Raw genomic sequence first — 20,120 nt, forward strand, 5'->3', positions numbered from 1 at the left:
GGGGGGGTGGTATGACAGGAAAGCGAGAGAAAGAGATAGGCTGTTATAGTGGAATCAGGACACATGAGGAAACAGCTTCAGATGGAACAGAGACAGGGAGCAAACGTCTCACTTAAGCTGTGCACACACAATTTTGGGAGGCTTTTTCCTGTAAGCTTATGGAAACGCAGACACATTCAGCCCTGAGGAATACACCCTCCCCCCGTGCCCCCCCCATCCCTGCCCTAACACACACTTACAAACATACAGCTGCATCCACATATGGTCACTGTCACTGTGACCTAGCCCTCCACACACACACAGCTTGTGATTATTAGATGTATTAAACTCATTCTGTTGCACTGCATGGGTTCTGATGTGTCCCACCACACCACTCATCTCTCTGATCTGCTTCCTGCTCTGCCTCCAGGCACCAGACCTTTTCCTGAATCCATCTCCCTCCTGCTGCGGAGCTCCCAGAGCACAAACACACACTCGCACATACAGGACACAAGGACGATGTCTTAAATGTATGAAGGACACTCTGGCAGCCCCACTCACTCTCTCCCAGGGTCTTCTGGATGAGGTCATGCTTGGCGTCCAGTTTGGTGATCAGGTTCCTGCCCTCCAGAAACTCTTTCAGCTTCTACAACACACAGAGACACACACACACACGCTGGAGTCACAACATGTGCATATTATGCTCATATATAACTGCAGTAAAGAAAACAGCTTTGTCGGTTAGAGGCTTGATCCTATTAATGCTTATGAGAAATCATCTATGTCCATAAATGGCAGCTGACCGTGAAGTAGAACTGCTCCGTCTCCTGCTGATTGGCCCGCCGCTTGGCCAGGCTGGGCTTGCTGAGATAGGATTCACTGAAAGTGGACTTGACCGACTCCATGCTGTTGCTGTGGTGGAAGCACTCGGAGACGTCGTAGTCCTCCACTGTCACCATGTCCTGGATGGTGGACAGAGTAGCCTCCATGGTTTTCTTCACCTGAAGGGCAGTAACGAAGAGAAGACAAGATGTGAACAAAAGCTGTGATTAACACTCAAGACACTTACAAGGGGTTCGAAGATGACACAGATGAATGAATAATATTAGAGGAAGCAGAAAGATGTCCGACCTCTTCATTCTCAATCTTGAGTGTGGAGAGACGGGACTGCAGCTGCTGACATCTCTGGAGCAGCTCGCTTTCCAGCGGCTGCTGTGCACACATCACTCCCATCTACAAGCGAAAAACATATTATAGCACTGATGTTTAACAACGCACTCACTCTAACAGAACCAAACGCAAGCGCTTGCACTGTACCGTGTCTCCCATGTGGGACTGGAAGTCGAACCGAGCCGGGGGGCAGAAGACGTTGTTGTAGGTCTCCATCAGTTTCTGTTTGTCCCCGTTGGGCTCCAGACTCTCTGCGGCTCCCTCCAGTGTCTCCAGGCCGGTGTGTTTGGATGTTTCTACGTTCTGTTCTGCAGATAAGTAGGTCCTCAGGGCACGATGCAGGCTGGCATGGTAGCCCAGGTCACAGCACTGGTACACACACACACACACATGGACACATAATTTAATGGCATGAGATGTAAGCATTGTTGAGTAACAGAAAATAAAGCAGAAAGAAATGACCTATGACATATGTATAGTTTTGTTTTTTTTAGCCACTATGCCTTTGACAGTCCAGACATACAGGGATATTACATGATATCCAGCCATGTCACCAAGCCATGCAGACACACTGTTTACCTGTATATATAGTGCTACTATAATCAGTTTAACAACTATAAAAAAATACTGCACCACAAGTTGCATCGACATCTATACAATAGTCTTTGAGATGTCACATGGTACATCTCCCTTGCTCTCAAAATGGATCATTCTTAAATTGTAAAATGTCTGTGCTGAAATATTTTGCATGTAGGATGGATAAACTAATAAACTAAGAGACAAAATAAACAGGGTAGTTTAACTGAGATAAACCCTCTCCTTCTCAGCATCGCCCATCTAACACGCACACATTCACAACCGGAGGCTACACAGTACGACCCCAGTCTGCTCCGTTATCCTCCACTGGATAAAGGTTAGATCGAGTAGACACATAGTGCATATTTTACAGGTGAGATTCGTTGTTTATCAGTTCATTAGACATGGTTGGTGCCTCCTTAATTTCTTTCACAACCTACATGGGCAACACTGTCTCCAGCTGTTACCTGCCAGAACGACGTACGGCAAAATCGTATTAAAGAAATTAGCAAAACAATTCACTAACATTGTGAACGTCACTGGGGGTTTACCAGAGCACAGTTTGTTCAATTAGTGTGTCAGCGCCATCAACCGGAGTGAGAGAATGAACACCTCGATTGACAGGTCCGTCAGTCCAGCAGGCAGTGAAATGTTTTTATTGAGCAGAGAATGATTAAAATGTTTTGGACACTGGCTTTCTATGAGGGGCCCAAACACTCGATACAAAGAGGAGAAAACATAGAGAGTGACCAATCCTCCTTCATTAGGAGCACTGAAGCTGATGTGAAGAGACTGACCGAGGGACCACCCCTGGTCCAACTCACTGGGACACAAGCACACACAATATGTCTACAAATGTTAGCCGCTCCCGCCGAGTAACAGAGAGTGTTTATACTCACATCAATGATGTCGGAGAGGTCATGGATGTAATATTTGAAGACACAGCTGTTGGTGGCCTCAAGAGCTAGCAGGTACTCATTCCTGGCCTTGATGGCCTTCAGCTTGTTCTCTGTGTATTTAGCTTGTCTCTGATAGGAGAGAGAGAGAGAGAGTGAGATAAAGACAAGGGATTGAAAAGAGGAGAAGTAAAGAAAAACCGGGCAAGAATGAAAGAAGCAGAGTAACGACAGGTAGAGAGAAGGAGGGAAGGGAGAGGAATAATAGGTGTTAGAGTGGAATGCCTCAGTATTGATTATGGATAATAAGAAGTGGAGAACCATGTAGCTGTGACAGGCCCCAGCTGTAGTAGACAAGGTTAGCAATAAGCCAGTCATGCCCTCATAAATCATTCATGAACACACACACACACACACACACACACACACACACACACAGTCAATGTGACAACAGGTGGAGCGCTCTGAAACAGCTTTCCTCTCGTTGCCCTCCATTTCCCCTCCCCAGCCAGGCCTCGCTCACCTTCTCCTTCATCTTCTCGATTTTTTTGACACTGGAGCGTCGGACTGGTTTCTCGTCAGTCTTGATGCTGGCCAGGGTGTCGGGGGAGCGCGGCGTCTGACGGTCGTCCTGTCGACCGGAGCGTCCCATCTGCTTCTCCTCCTGCTTCTCCGCATCCTTCAGCTTGGACTCGGCATTGATGCTGTCCGTGTTGTACATGTGGTATGTCTTCATCACCTGGGAACAAGGGTTGAGATTTGTAGACAAGCATGAATATGCGTGTTTCTCAGTGGGTCTCCTCCCTTCAGTTCTGGCCCCGGATCAAAAGTGGGATTATGCCACTCAGCATCATGAAGAGAGTGTAGCACAGAGGCTCGGTACACAGACAGACTTTTCAGACAGAACCCCCGAGCACTGGCACGCCGCAATATTACAGTCACAAACAACCTCCTCTACTGTACTTGGACATGGTGGTATGACTTTAACATGAAGAGTTAAACACATGAAACGAGTATGTGTGTGTGCAGTGTCAGCCTTATTCTGGTGACCACCGCCAGAGCCATCATTATACGGCTCAAACCCTCCTCAAAACGCCACCGTCAGACACACTGGTCTATGAGTATACATGTGAGCAACTGCGCGTCACTCAAACCAGATCTATTTCTATCTCTTACTACACACTATAATTACAGCCTAAGATCTGCTTTTATGGGCCTTGCTGGGCTGAAGCTGTATGGTTGCTTGCTGGTCAGAGGCATGATGTAGTAGGAAACTTTGCCCACACACAAACAGACAGTGAAACACACTCTGATTGCCGCAGTCCTTTTGGCAGCACCATGGACATGTGTAACCGGCATTGTGATGCCCCTGACAGCGTGAGAAGACCAAAACAACAGACAGGCCAGTGATGATGTGTGAAATATCAACAATCAAGTCAGACTGTCCCGTTTGTAAGAATGTGCATAACAACGCTTTACAGAAGCATGAGTGTATCAGTATATATCACTCCTTTAAAAACATCAATAAGAGCCATGCTAGCAGCTCTGTGAAGCTGTACTTGGGCACAGTGTTGCTATGAGCTAAATGCTAACATGCTCACAATGATAACGCTACCATGCTGAAGTTTAGCAGATATAATGTTAACCATGATCACCATGATTTATTTAGCATGTTAGCGTGAAAACATTTGCTAACAGAGGTTGAGAATTGCATTAGTTTTGCAGGCATTGCAGGTGATTATAAACCAAATTAACTGACCTGATGATGGCTAAAAACTGAAAATTTAGGAGTCACTAAAGTTGTCAGAATTCATCTCAAAGGCGACCATGAATATGTTTACCAAAATTCAATCTAATAGTTAAAAGAAATTTCACTCAAAACTATTAAATGTGAACCTGCTGGTGAAAGAAAAAAAGGGATCACTGAAGTCAGTACGATTCATCTTCTAGGGACCGTAAACATCTGTAAAAAGGTCATGGCAAACCATCCAATAGTTTACCGCTGTGATATTTCACTCTAACCCACAAAAGTGGTGGATAGACCGACTTTGCTCTAGAACCAAGCTGCTAGTGTGGCTAAAAATCTTATATCCTAAAATGATTGTATCTAAAATGCCTCGTTAATATCCATGTTTTTGTGTTGTCTATAAGCTTGTTCTTGTTAGCTCTTGTTACATTTGTAAAAGAATTTTTATTTGCAACTGGTCCTTGTAGTAAAGTACTTTGTACCTTTGGTTTTGAAATATGCCGTTAAATATGTTGTGAGTGTGATGGCAGTGGCTTCTCTTACCGTGTAAAGCTCATTAAGAACTTTCATCATGTCCTCCTGCAGCTGTACGCCAACCTCTTTGCTCTGGAGAGACAGAAAAACAAGACACATTCATATGGATGAAAAGTGCCAACCATTCACTAAGTGTCATTATTCACAGATTCTACCCACTGTCCATCTACCTGGTCATCTCTCTGTCAACTAATGACACCCATACCCACTCAGGCTCAGCCAGTGATCAACAGCCCCATCATCAATCAAGATTAGACAATCTTGCTGAACAGGAGTGGATGAGTCACTGGTTCAGATGAATGAGCAAGGCGGTAGTGGACTTGATGGATGTGGAGACAGAGGAGGAAGCTACAGATATGGATCGCTACATGATGGCACGGTGGCAGAGAGCGTAACGCAGAGGAGGCAAGAGGAAAAAAAAGAGCCAAAGACAGAGAGCAAGATGACACAGTTAGACAAGATTAAAAAAAAGAGACAAAGTGGGAGGAACAGGGAGTAATACAGGCAGTACCATTCTCCAGACAGCTACTAATGACTGACGACTTCACGGGAACCCCACGCATCAGCAGGCTCCACACACATTCACAAATGTACACACATAAACACACACATTTCACAGCTCCTCTCATATTTTAGCAGGATACGCTGGGATTCACCTCAACTACTAAAATCACGTCATTCGGACTGGGTTTTAGTAATGATGAAAAGAGAGGCATAAACCAGCTACATATTACACTTTATACAAATTTGTCAATTTGGGAATATACAAATGAAACTGACTGAAATTGAAAGCAGACAGGTAAGATAAAGCAAAAGACAAGCATGGGGGAAAATAAAAGAGAAAAAAAAATAAATAGCAGAGACAGCCAACTGAAAAAAATGGATAAGGAATGCAGAGAAAAAGCAAGAACAGATTTCGTATGTTGAGCATCTGTCTTCTGCTGGAAGAGGGCACAGCAGAGGCGTGGGTTGTGGTGAGGTGTGAGAAAAGGATGGTGGGAAAGAGGTCAAGGGGTTTATGGAGAGCAAGGACTCCAAAAATCCTAATGATGAATTTATGTGGGAGAATTACAGAGAGCAGGAAGGTCGGGAACAGAGGGATATATGCTGCAGAGGGAGAAAGTGACATTAGAGAGATTTAGGATTCTGCTGTAGACGAAAAGAGGTAACAGGATCACTGAGGCTGTCCCGCCCTCACTCTTTAAAGTGCAGTACGAGGCTCAGATTAGGTGACAACCAGCCAGACTACAGCCAGTCAAAAAGCAATAAGCCATGGCTGAGCCCTCATATCTATCAACCATGGATCTTGACCTTTGGACTTACCATTTTGCCTGTGGACATCTAGTCTGGTTCACAACAGAAACTGGTAACTAGCACAGTTCATTAGCCCTGATGTCTGTAGTCCAGGTTGAGACTGTGTACTCATTAATGCAGTCTGACTCATTAGAGCTTTCTCTGTCAGTGACAAGATCTCACACACACACACACACACACACACAGACACACACAGACACACACACAGACACACACAGACACACACACAGACACACACAGACACACACACACACACACACACACACACACTGCACCAAAAGTATAATTTTGCACTACTTTCCACACTGGCTGAAATTAATGTGTTGACTTCTCTAATATGGGTCGTGGCGTTGGTCTCCATGAGTTGTGTACACATGAGTTGTGCGTGTCGTGGCCCCTGGCACTACTGGTATTCATGCTGCTGACTGGAAATGTTATAAATGAACTAATTATCTACTTAATTAGCCAACAGAGTATTCTCCTTGTGTATTTGTGCAGCCTGTTCATGACCCAGACATGATGAAAGCAGTCCTCGTGCCAAAGAAAAACCAGTGTTTGAGAAGAATGAAAATAGAAATCAACGTCCATGACTCAACCAAGAAGTGAGAGGCAGGGAAAAAGAGAAAAAGTGAGGTTTCCTTTTTTTTTTTTTTTTTTTGCACTGGTGTATCAGACAGGCAGTAAAATGAGGGTGAAGGTTTGTGTGTGTGTTCTCATCGCCTGCGATCAGACTGTAAATGTAGTTCAAAGACAACCTATCTGGTTAGAAAATCAGCAGCCTCTGCCATGACATTCCACTCACAGACTGCTTCACTTTGCCTTCCACACACGCACACACTTATCTTACTACACTTGTGAGGGCTTTCTCTTGATAAGATTCTTTTCCATCCTCACTACGAGCTTCACTTCCATCTTTACCTTAAACTTAACCCGTGATAGTTTAATCTAAACCCAAGTCTAATCTTAAATCCAGACCAAAGCTGTATGAATTCATTCTTTGAAGACAATTAGCAGAAATTACCTCACCTCGCAGAAATGTTCTCGCTCTGAAACTCTGAAAAACATGAAAAGTTCATATCTGTGTATGTTTACTAAACTCAGTCTCCAATCCTCTGCACTGCCTCTCAAATGCTCCAAATACTTGTGTATTTGGTTTAACTTGTCCAGCCTGGAGATGAATGACCGTCTCCCAGGGGAGAGCTCAGCCATGGTATATTGCTCTACAAGGTCAAGCAAGCTCTGATTTCCAGAGAAATCACCCCCCCCCCTTGTCTTGTCTTCTCATGATGCCCTCTCTTTCTACTCCAATTCTCTTCCTTTTTCTGGTCTCCCTCCGCATTTCCTCGGTCTCGTCTCTTTCTTCTCTATGTCAAGCAAGGCAGAGATCAGAGGAGACAAGAATGAGGCTACTGTATGAACAAATGGCCTAAACTCTGCTGACCTGAGGTTCAGCTGACTTGCTGTCAGTCAATAAAACAGCCCAATAGACAGAAAACAGATGCAGGGGAAACAAATGGACAGGGAAAAAATATGGACATGGTTTTCAGCATATCAGTCTGTAGCTGGTGCATTCTTTTTCTCCTTTGCACCTTTTCAAAAACACTCCTCCACACATGAAAAAGACTTTGAAAGAAGTGTGAGCCATACACTGTGACGGTAACCTCAAAGAAACCTCAGTGAAGTCAAATTCCACTGTGTGTGTGTGTGTGTGTGTGTTTACCTTCTTGAAGAGGCGTCCTGAGTCCTCGCTGATCTGTGCAAAGCGGGGAATGATGTTGTTGAGGTAGAGGTCGGACAGAGTGGCATGGTCGCGGCTCTCCCTCTTCACCTGAAGCAGCAGCAGGTTCCAGCAGTTCACTGGTGATAAGATGCTTTGCTCCTTCCTACAAGCGCACATGCACACACACACACACACACACACACACACACACACACACAGGGAGAGACTTAAAATGTATTCAAGGAGCTCAAAGCAAATGTTTAGACAAAAGACTAGCATAAAGTCACTTTCATCTTCTAAAGTTTCCGTCTCATGCTGCTGATAGATGCACACAGACATATACACGAAGACTTTCTTCATGTAAAATGTAGACAGGAATACTGCATAAAAAACACACTATTCAACACAGTGTTTTTGTAAAGATCAGACAAGGCATTGGGATAACAGACAGGGAGGGAGCAAATGCCCAGACAGATTTATGCTCAAAACAGCCACCCTCTTGCTCTCACACACACACACACACACACCTACACACACACATACACCCACACACACAGCCAGCCCAAACAGGGAACAGGGGATTCAGCCAGGATACAAAACCCAGCAGGAAGAGGTAAGACTCCCCCCCCACAAGTACAGCTGTCGCACAAAGGGATAAGAGAAAGAGGAGAGAGAGAAAAGATAGAGACAGAAAGAGAGAGATTTAAAGACTGTAATGATTTCAGTGTGATAGTCCAATAGTGTTTCATTGTCTTTTGTCAGGTCCCCATAAAGCCAATATATAAATGCAAGGCTCTCAATGTCCTGCTTACACGACAACATCAGCACCAGCATGTGTGACTGTGTGTGTGTGTGAGTGTGTACAGTATGTGTTATGGATGATCCATGGATGATCTAGTGGGCAAAATGGATTATGAGTGAGTGTAAGTGGATGAAAGAAGGTCTTTGTGCCGTTAAGAGCAGCTTTAACTGGATAGAGAGAGCAAAGAGCTGCAAGGCATTTACATCACACACAGACACACACACACACACACACACACACACAAGGGTCAGGAAAAGTAGAGCACTGACCCAAGCATACACAAGGTCGGAGACACAGAGAAAGTCTTTGACCGGGGGGTATAAAGTGGGGGTAGTGTCCGTGGGGAGGTGTGTGTGTGTGTGTGTGTGTGTGTGTGTGTGTGTGTGTGTGTGACTGTGAGAAAGTGGGATCTGATGAGATGAGTCATAAACAGTGATGTGATTTGCTGGTACTGGCTGTCACTGGTCAGATGACTAACGGAGTGTAATGATTAAAAGAAAAAAAAAAATCCACCTACACACATCACAAAGCCAAAATAGTTCAACTCCATGAACCACATTTTGTATGTTAAACTTGAGCAATGATAATGTGGGCTCACGTGTGTTTGTATCACTTTCTACTGCAACTTCTCTCTGCTGTCTGTTTCTTTTCCGTTGTGTCTGTCTTCACTGTTTGCACAACATTTTTTTTTCCACCAAAACAGGGCCACAGTTCCTCTATTTGCTCAACTGGCCAGCCTCCCTGCCTCCATGTGACATGTCACCCTCAGCCCACCGCGGATGATCACCATGGCAATGGCACTGCAGCAACTGGGTGAAATATCACCTAACTCTCTCTGATCCTCAGCTATCGCAACGCAAACACTGAAATGTCATTGGTCCTTCTGGAGGTCACATGGTGCACGCTGGGAACACAGTGAGTCTTAGGGTCAGGTGCTGTCAGTGGAGGGAAAATGCTAAATAGTCATTTACATTCAGGATCAAACTGCATAGTACTAAACAGGGCATCACTGCTGGCAGTTTCATACAACTGAAGCAAGCTGAGCAGGCAAATTGTTCTTGCACTGACCAAACTAAATACTAGGACCAGCTGTACCACAGAAACACTTGTTGTTTGAGCACAGCTTTAATGATTGGACTAACAACAGGATGCATGAAGGGAAAGGTCCGGCTGCACAAAACACTGACACAATGTGCACAAAGACAGTCAGAGCAGGCATATACTGACATGTTTTCCATATTGTCCTACTAGATTACATACTGCCTGGTATTTTAGTTATAATGATATTTTGATTGTAAATTCTGTCTTTTCTTTTTCTCACAAAAATAATCAAGGCAGTCATATCAAAAATCACTTTTTAATTATATCATATTCCAAGTTTGATTAAATATTGTATGAAAGGGTAAGCAGAAAACAAAACAAAAAAAGAAAAAACACTTGACAGATTTAAATGAATACAACCACAAAAGATACAAAACAGCAATTTTCCGGCCACGTGTGGTCATACGATCCCAAAAACCACATTGAAATAATGTGTAGCTGTCGCCAAGAGTTGTGTAAGGGGCTGCAACTTGTTAACAGTGAAACTGAGCTAATATTTAGCATAAGGGTAGGCTTTGAGTCAGGGTGCAACTTGTGAGGGCTTCTTCATGTGACCAATCTGCCTGTCAGCCTCAGGGCACGCACACACACACACACACACACACACACACACAAATAATACGGTTAAACCGTCTAACCCCCCACCATTGCTGTACGCTGTCTGCCAAATAGCAGGAATACCAGGAGTCTCCATGGGATCAACACAAACACACACAACCATCACACCCCACAATTCTTGGAGCACCATCAACGCCTGGCTGTATGGAGAAACAGACCCAGACCCACACACATACACACACACACACACACACCTACATTCAGACACACATACAAAAATACACACACATAACCGGAAAATAGCTGAAATTCCAGCGTGGCACCCGGACTGAGCTGCAGCAGATGCAGGGAGACTGTTAAATACACAGATGTTAGAAGAACAGAGAAGCAAAAGGAGGGTGAGAGAGGAGCAAACAGAGATATGAAAATGGAGATTGAACACTTGTCAGTCAGTGAACTGCTGTATTTTTATTGCATTACGACATGTTGATAGATTATGACGTAAGGAGACCTGCTGCAGTAGCTGAACAGCTAAACCACATATTTTATTCTCTGTCCTTTGCCCTACCTTCTCCTCTGCTCTCCTTCCCTCCCCCAATACGCAACAGAGGGAAACATACACTCTGCACCGGGCTCAGTATTGATCTGAGCTAGAGGGTGTGCATGTGTGTGTGTGTGTGTGTGTGTGTGTGTGTGTGTGTGTGTGTGTGTTGTAGATGTGTGTGCATGTTGGGGGTATGTCCTCTTGGCTGGAATTGGGTTTCGTTTAGAGGACCTATCGATTCCTTTCAGTCTGTGCCTGCATGTGTCAGAGAGCAGGGGTGTGGGTTTGCCCCCAGCAGAGAAATTAATGTTTCTGGTAAATTGAAAGATGCATAAGTAAAGACCAGGGGGAAAAAAGAGGAAGTTGGCTGCAGAGGAGGTCATAGTTAACAGGAATCCAAGAGGAAAGAGTCCAGTCCTTCTCAATAGTTTTAGTAATTCTGGAAGATACAGTCTATTCAAGAGTCAGGAGATGTTAGCAAAGGTTACCAAATAAAAACAAAACAGTTCCTCCTAATTATTGTCTCTATTCTTTCTTCATTCATTTTCTCTCACAATTCTCCCTGTTTCCAGGGGCACTTGTGTCTTAGCTCCTTCCAGTGGAGATGCAGGAGAGAGAAGCAGGGAAGGATGGAAGGAATTTTATTGACCTGAGGGGTCATCGCTGTTCAATCCAACACCATCATTTTGAAGAGTAAGCAATTACTGATGAGGCACAGCTGTCTCACAAATCATGACACAATTTGGTGAGGCTCCTCGTGTCCCTGTAGGTTGATATTAAAAAAAAAAAAAAAAAAAAAAAAAAAACGGTACTGCAGTAATGATACATTAATGCTACTGCAGCTACAGCCCCTTCACATCAGTAGCAGTAATCAATCATTAAAATTTAGAGACAGGAAAATTTCCATCAAAAGGATGTTGCCAAGCGGTTGAACATTTCTGCTTAAGATACATTTGTGTTTTCTTGTCAAAAGTTCCTCTGCAAAGCGCCTTTTTTGATGCACCCGTCAATTTTCAAGCCACAGGCTAAAAGATAGAGGAGTGAGGATGCAAAGAGTCATAATTAACTAAACTGAAAGCACACTCTGCCTCCATTTATGCATTGCTCTGCAGAATTTGTGTGTGTGTGTGTGTGTGTGTCTGCACGTGTGTGTGTGTGTGTGTGTCTGCACGAGGGTGTTTAGCAGTTCAGTATCCTTCCCCACATGGAAACAGACTGCTCTCTCCCACCAAAAACTGCCAGATAAATTATACAAAAACATATCACACTGCTAAAGCTGATAAGCTCCAGTGTGTATCTGAATGGATCTTATGTGTCTGTGACAGAGTGAGAGTGAGAGAGAGAGAGAGAGAGAGAGAGAGAGAGAGAGAGAGAGAGAGAGAGAGAGAGACCTTACTCAGTGAGGGACAATCCCTGTTTGGGCAAGGTTACATTCACAGCAAGACACTGCAAAAGAGTCAGAGCACAAAATCACCACCTGCCCATTTCTGGCTGCAGTTACACTTGCGTACACTCACACACATACACACGCACACACACACACGTGCGTACACTCACGCGCACACACAGATTCACAACAGAAATGAGGATCTTAATGGAATCTCCCAGCTATAAATCAGTAGATGTTACATTAGATCAAACTGGAAAGTGATGTAAGTCAGTACTTTACAGAGTGACTAACACCAATGTGACCTCCATCACCATGCCTCTTGGCCATTCTTCTGTTTCATTTTCTTGTCTGCCTCTACTTCTCTTTTCTAAGGAAGTAAGTCACCAGTTTCCCCTGACACTGTTTAAAAGGCTAAATAAGGAAATTGGGTGAAGTCTCATCTTACTTGGAAACTTTCACAGGGAAGAATATCAGGCTGTCTCGGACACTTGTATACAAGAATACTAAAATGTAAACGGTAAAAATCTGCAGCCCAGTGCGGCAGTGCAATCTGAGTGTGTCATACTTGAGTAGATGGTCCTTGGTACTGCGCGTCTTGGTGAGGAACCTTTCAGCCAGCTTCTCCAGGTTGCGGCTGTAGTCCATCTCAATCTCCGCCTTCTTCCTGAAGAAGTCCTGCAGATCCTGAAGCAGCTGCACCCTCAGCTCACACTGCTGGTCCAAGCACTTGAGCTGTTCCACCAGCTGGGCACGGATCTCTGCCAGGGACAAGAGAAGAGTGGGGGGGAGAGAAAGAGACTGTCAGAGTTTGACCTATTTGTTGGCTTTATTACGGTGTAATCCAGGTGTAGTCAGCACATTCAAGCTACAAAAGAAAATAAATCAAGAATCAAAGGCCTCCTTCCTCTTAAAAAATGGTAACAACAGGCAATGAGCCATAGAACTGGGAAGTAAGCTGCATACATTACTGTTGACAGTACAGTGATATCATCATATGATACATGCCACAACAACATGTAAGATGTTAAGATCTTACAGCTGATGAGGATGGACCCAGCTCCAGTGAAAACACCTGCCAGAGCCCTGACACATCAGCCTGGAGTCTTGGCTGAAATCCATTCCCCTCCCACCAGTTCCTAAAGCACAGACTGCTGCGTATGTGTGTACATCATATTCATCCACATGTGTGCGGTAGTCATTTATCCCAGCTTATCACTTTTCATTCTCCTCCTGCCTCCTTCCCCTCTCCCTCCGCCATGCTGCTCTCCAGTCTGGCCTCAAATTAATAGAGTGCACTCAGTGCAGACACACTCGGTAACCATATTCAATCACTGGCTACAGAAACGTCCTCTGGAGAGTCCTGCCCATTGCAGTTATAGACTGAGACACACAAAGCATCCGCAGCAACACGTGCACACATGTAAACACCCAAGGACACAGACACACACGCACACAGACACACACACACACACACACACACACACACACACACACACACACAGGATGGTGATAAGCTGGATCAGTGCTGACAGCTGACAGATTAATGCTATGCTCTCATAGCTGCCTGCCAATGCTGAGTAGGCTGCGCATGCACCCTTTTAAAAAGTTAAGAAAAACAACAACCACACACATGCACGCAACCCCAAACACACACACACACACACACACACACACACACACACACACAAACCCCAACTGCCAGCCAGTGCAGCTCCATCATGGCAAGTCTATACTCAAGATGTCCTACCTTTACAACGCTGGCTGTACAGAAAGCGGACGGTTTTGGCCTCCATCCTGGCTTCAGTGCAGTATCGACTCCCCTCACATACACACATTCATTCAAACACACACACATGCACACATACACCCTCACAGGCAGGCAGAAACTGAGCCTCTGGCTGACGGCGACTGTTAATGCTGCCTTTGTGTTTAACAGCTGAGAGTGCAGTTTCTCATTACCACAAAGAGAAGTGGGATATCTAAATGTGTCTGTGACCAACCCGCTCCTCCCACCCCCGTCTCCCACTTCTCTCTCGCTCTCTCATAAACACAGACCTAAACACTGTGCCACTAACCAGCGGCTGTGTCCACTCACAGACATTCTTTGCTGATTGAAAAGGCTGGAGCAGAGCAGGTTTGTGGCATTATGACACTACGGCACAAACACTCAAGTACTCGCCAAATAAATGCGTACACACACAGCCAGTGACTGTGCTAATGACCTGCTGTGAATATTTGCTTTGACAACATGTGTTATTGTCCCCGTGGTCGGCACATGTGTGTGTGTGTGTTTGTGTATAATTTCCTCATCGCACAGCGTCGTCAATGATGGGGGCTGAGTCAGTGTACCGCCTCTCAAGGCTGTGACAGAAAACCTCGACATGGCGGCCTTGTAATTAGACAACCGGAGACGACAACACAAAAAACACGCGCACAAACACCGCAGTGAAAACAAGCGCTCGCGTCGCATCTTTAAAGGAGCATAAGAAGGTGACAGAAAGCATAAGGTAATCAGCAGGTTGAGGGGTGAAGGATATGTAGAGGAAAAAAGCGACAGCAGTCCCATGTGGTCTAAATGTTTAGAAAGCAGGTTTAATGGGGGTAAAATGAATTTAATAGGGAGGCCATGCCCTGAACCCCCTCTCAGGCCCCTAACTGTCACATTAGGATGAAGAATGATTCTGGCAGCACGCTCCATTTACAAAATATATGGGAGTATGAACCAACCAAAGCTAACCCTGAGCTCTGCACACCATACCCCGTTTATACTGGCTGCTAAACTGAACGAATCCCTGCGAGGGATGTTTAAAGAAAGAAAGTCTTTCTCCATCTAAATGCTGTTATTGACATCAGGAGAGGAGTGTTAGCTGAGAGACATGGAGCTTGGTAGAGCAAAGAGGAGAGAAGCCGTCAGAAAAGATCGATGCAGGTCTTCCTTTCCGTCTCATCCCCCTGCAACGGTCGTCATCCCCTGAGCCAGTAAGAAGTGGGATGTGAACTGAAATGTGACGCCTCCACCCCCTCCAGACAGCCCAGTCACATTTTCCAGGCAGATGAGAGCAGGTCTTGTAATCGGGCTCTGGGATTCTACTTTACTGATGCTCTCCTCTCTCTTTCCCCCCCCTCCCCTCCTCAGTCTGTAGTGCCGAGGGCTGTCTGGCTCCGTCTGCACGAGCCTCGTCCATACACTTATCACATGCGCACCAGTCCCACTGCACCACGACCAAACACACAACAACTCAGCAATACCGGACGAGCTGGTCTTTCTCTCCGGTAGAGCTTCATGTCCCTGTATCAAAACCCGTCGACATACTTCACTTGTCTACATATAGAAGGTGTGAACCGTCCACCAAGGTCCAGTGAAACAGTAAACATCTGCCGTCATTCACAGGAAGAACCCGGTCAAGTTGACCAATCAAGACTGGACAACTATACCCCTTCAGAATTTGTTTAGTGTAACGTTACTTCACATTTACGCCTGTGTCGTGAAAGTACCTTTTCTTTTTCTTTCTTTGTTTATTTTCCTCACGTTACCGCAATTCTATCCAGTCATAGGAGCCACCTGTTGGTTTTTCTTTTGGCACTCAGTGTAGGTGGGGGGTGGGGGGTGAGGGTGGTGTCGTGTGAATAAGTGGCATCAATGCATCCATATGTCTCTGTCTATGTAGGAAAACGGCGACTTTCACAAAATTGAAATGGTCGAAATCTGAGGAGTGCAATGTCTTTTTTCTGCCTCACCCAAACCTGCCGCTCCTAATCATCCATTATTGATTAGTTTGCTTGTCCTGATCCCAAGAAAGGAAGGCAAAAATAGAGAGAGATGATGGATGTAGACAGCATAACCACGCTAGAATGACATTGCCACCACGGTCAGTGCCTGCAGTAAATTTTGCAGTGGGCTGAAGGCAGCTGGTCTGGGTTGCCTCAAAGCAAACTACAGTCAGACATGTTGCTGCATACAAATGTCTGGATGGACGCTCAGAAGGAAACAAAACTAAAAAAGGAAATAGGCACTGCCAAAAGGCGATCCAACCAGTCACATAATATTCGAATCCCATTTTTGGCAAGCACAATGTGGAACCCAAAAGTCATTTTTTTCCTGCAACATTACATTTTGTAGCTAAAGTTAGTTTTTCTTTTGGAGCAACACAGCACCAGCTTTAGGGCTGTTTTCTTGGGAGCTGACAGAAGTGACGGTTGCCCTGGATGCTGTTCTGAGCTGGCCTAGATACAGGAGCCACACACACTGCTGCGAGCACTCATTATACCTGAAAACAACCAGGCTATGGGCACAACACATACACACTTACAGCGATGGGACACAGCGAATCCAAACTGTCACTCTGAGCCATTTTGACGGCAGCTTTCCAGCTAGGACAGATCTGTCCTCCTCTGTTATTGGACTGGGCTTGAAGAGACACACACACACGGCAAGTGTTTACAACTAGACGTGATGAGTGTTTGAGACAAGGCTTGAAATGGCTGGAATGGGAGTGTGAAGGGAGCGTACAAACGACAGAGGAACAACAGACTGGCACAGACCCAGACCGAAACATCAATTCAGTTCACTTAAAGGTAGTTTCAGTTTATTGCAAAATGAGTATTATTTTTACAGTTTCAACCATCTTTCCTATCAGTAATGAAACACAGCTGCTGACAGATCTAAGTTACAAAGTGGCAGAAGTCATTTTAGATTCCTCCGGTTCCTGGAGTAAAAGTCCCATTCAGTTTCTCCACAGATAATGTTACGCAACTCACATTGGAAACACTTCCACAGTTTGGATGGGCATGACACTCTCCTGGTTCACTCATCAGTACAAAAGATGAACAGCTGCATTAGAAAGTATCCAGTTCTTTGACAGAAGGTTTTCAGATCCGCTACAGCTCTACTTCTCAACAAACTGACAGAAAACACTTCATCGCTCAGAAGTTACATTCAAATAATTAAAACTATTGTCTGTAGGAGTGTCTCATTATGTGGGAGACTCCTGTGTTTCTATGTTGCGTAATCTTGAAGATATTACAAAAAGAAAACATTTGCGATGAGAATCCAGATCACAACTCTACTGTGAAAGTCTGGGAACATGGCAATATCACTACAAACAAGTCAGACCAGGCGGGAAACACGAGAAGTCTGATGATCAAACTGGTTTTAAACAAACCGCCAAGTTAGTCAAACTTATTTGGTGGAGAGGAATGAAGTGGTTTAGATAAATATGGAAACTCAAGTCTTGTTCAAAACCATTCTGTCTGACCACTTTTGTATCTTGTTGTGTTCCACATCGTGGTGACATATCCGAGGTCACAGATCTCAGCAACTGACATCAATATGTCATCGTAAGCAATAGGAACGACGCCCACGGCAACAAATGTGAGACTCAAGTCGTAATAAACCAGGATAATCCTTTAAACACAAGCTGCTTTGCCGGCATTGGCTGTGACTAACAACAACCTATGCCAGGTAATCAGTGAACACAGCGTGAACACACACACTAATACAACAGTTAAGTAGTTCTGAGAAATCCAACCAGGAGATCTAGCCACCAGCAAGGTACACTATTACCTTCTTTTTACCACTCTTCTTTTCCTGTTTGTGTTTTTGTGTGTGCGTGTGAACGCGCGTATATGCTGTGTTTATGCAGTAAGGCCTGGTCTTTGTTGCTCCAGGGGCTGATACTGCAGCACAGAGCGGCGGAGAAGAGGGGGGGGAGCAGAAAGGGGGCGGTAATAGTTTTGAGTTGTACCACTGTGAGCTCATACTATTGTCCTCTGAAGAATGAAAGAAACAGAAAGAAAGGGAAAAAGAACAGAAAGCAGTGTAAAGGGTGAGTAATTGGGTGGTGGTGGTGGGGGGCACTGCGTCACAGTGAATAATATGTCCATTCATCCCTGTACACACAGGAAGAGAGGACAGAGAGACAGGAAGTCAGTAGGACCAGTTCATCGCCAGTAGGGAGCACACGGGAGGGGAGGGTCATACTAAAACAACTACAGGAAGCATGTGTATGTGTGTGTGTGTGTGTGTGTGTGTGTGTGTGTGTGTGTACAGACGGAGTGCAGCAGGATGGGGGGATGGACTGAGGTGTGTGTGTGTGTGTGTGTATTTGTGCGTGCGTCTGTTTCACCAAATGAAAGAGCCTGAAGAAAAACAGGCAGCTGTGGAGTTCACCGATATAACCCTCCGAACCTGAAACTGGGCAGGAAAAGAGGAGAGAGAGAGAGAGAGAGAGAGAGAGAGAGAGAGAGAGAGAGAGACTGCAGGAGAGAAACTGGGCCAGGGGTTTGCAGTTTGAAGGGGGGCAAGCAGCGTGTGTGTGTGTGTGTGTGTGAGTAAGTGTGTGTGTGTGAGGGGATGGTGGGGCCAGGGGACGTGATTTTTAGGCAGTTGAACGAGTCGGTAGTCTGAAGCCTCAGGTTGCAGGTAGTATTTCCTCACAAGATTCTTTAGCCGGGTGGAATCTATTAGTTCCAGACATGCCTGCCTAATACTGCTTCACTGTACACACACACATGCACACACACGTACACGCACGAGCGAGGGAGCGAGAGAGAGAGGAAGGGAGTAGAGGAAAAGATAGAATTACAGTACAGTAAGTGTTGGAGGGAAAACTATTGCAGGAATGGGAAGATTCCAGCCAATGTCTTTTCCTTGGATCTGGGCCTTTCCTCTGAAAACAAACACACACACACACACACACACACACACACACACACACACACACACACACACACACTAAAACTTATATAGGCATTTCCTCTCTCACCCAGAGCTTAAAAATTTAGGAAAAGCAGTGTCGTCTTAAGGAGGAAATTTTACAAGCTTCTTGACTTTTAGACATGGAAAACTCTGCTGAAGCCAAACCACGGCAGACCTGCTGCGTGTGACACAGGAGAGGAGACACACAGGCAGAGAGCAGAGGATATGAGAGGAATAAAAGCTACTCTGCGCGATGACAGGGCATAAATAAGTAAAGAACAGGAGATTTCAGAGGGTAACAGTAAAAGTTATTGGCGTCTTTCTAGTACTTTAGAAATTTCACTTTTCAACCCAACTCCATAATGGAGAAGAGAGTGCTGAGGGATGCTTTCAACAGACTCCTGACCTTTCAGCTTTCAGTTTTCTTTCACACACATACCCACACAAAAAAACAAACAAGCAGCAAGCACCAATTAAACCACTGATGACCCAGGAAATGCAAAAATGGGCTATGAAAGTGGGACTCACTGACATAAAATGCCACAATATGAGCTTCAGGAAATATTTCCCATCATCATTTGTAAACATCTTATTAACAATGGATGAGGAAAAGAGCAGCTCCCCCCCCCCTAAAAGTTAAGTTTGACATTTTTGGAAAATGCATAAAGATGAACAACATGTACCTACACTAAATAAAGATACTGGACATCAAACGAGAGATGCTTCAACTAGCAAATGTGACCGAATGCTTAAAAAGTTCATACAAATGTAAAATAATTACATCCGTCACAATGACCATAATATAACTTCTAAGTGGCTTTGCTTTTTTTTTTTTTTTTTTTTAACAGGGGTGTCAGGCATTAGAGATCTAAATATTATATTTATTTTTCTAGATCATTATGTGTTTTTACTCCCAGTGATAAATGACAACTGGGGCCTGCTGATATACCTTGCCTCCCCCCTAAATCATAGCTGTGTGTGTGTGTGTGTGTGTGGGAATCACTGTTCTTTGTCCGTGTTGCTCCCTTCATGGTGAGGGAGCAGGCGGAGGAGGTGAGTGGAGTGAAAAGGAGGTGACAGGGAAGGGGGGGG

The 20,120-nt window shown here is 44.9% G+C and overlaps 1 protein-coding gene across 3 annotated transcripts in view; it reads right to left on the reverse strand.

Moving 5' to 3' along the window:
* The window catches only part of srgap2 (SLIT-ROBO Rho GTPase activating protein 2), a 53,143-nt gene that overhangs the window by 11,117 nt on the left and 21,906 nt on the right, over window positions 1-20,120 (reverse strand). For 2 of the 3 annotated variants that reach the window (XM_087178561.1, XM_023423562.2), the window contains exons 1-10: window positions 14,079-14,234; window positions 12,897-13,089; window positions 7,937-8,099; window positions 4,912-4,974; window positions 3,145-3,360; window positions 2,625-2,753; window positions 1,297-1,518; window positions 1,111-1,212; window positions 783-980; window positions 541-625 (exon numbers count right to left, since the gene is read on the reverse strand). In XM_087178561.1, the coding sequence (XP_087034687.1) occupies window positions 541-625; window positions 783-980; window positions 1,111-1,212; window positions 1,297-1,518; window positions 2,625-2,753; window positions 3,145-3,360; window positions 4,912-4,974; window positions 7,937-8,099; window positions 12,897-13,089; window positions 14,079-14,166 (1,459 nt within the window). In that variant the 5' untranslated portion in view covers window positions 14,167-14,234. Of the gene's footprint in view, window positions 1-540; window positions 626-782; window positions 981-1,110; window positions 1,213-1,296; window positions 1,519-2,624; window positions 2,754-3,144; window positions 3,361-4,911; window positions 4,975-7,936; window positions 8,100-12,896; window positions 13,090-14,078; window positions 14,235-20,120 lie in introns of those variants that run through there. The other variant, XM_023423559.2, reaches the window with a different exon arrangement.

This window comes from Seriola lalandi, unplaced genomic scaffold (assembly GCF_002814215.2).
Source record: "Seriola lalandi dorsalis isolate HSWRI2012SDOR001 ecotype SW California unplaced genomic scaffold, Sedor1 jcf7180002054692, whole genome shotgun sequence".
NCBI lineage: Eukaryota > Metazoa > Chordata > Actinopteri > Carangiformes > Carangidae > Seriola > Seriola lalandi.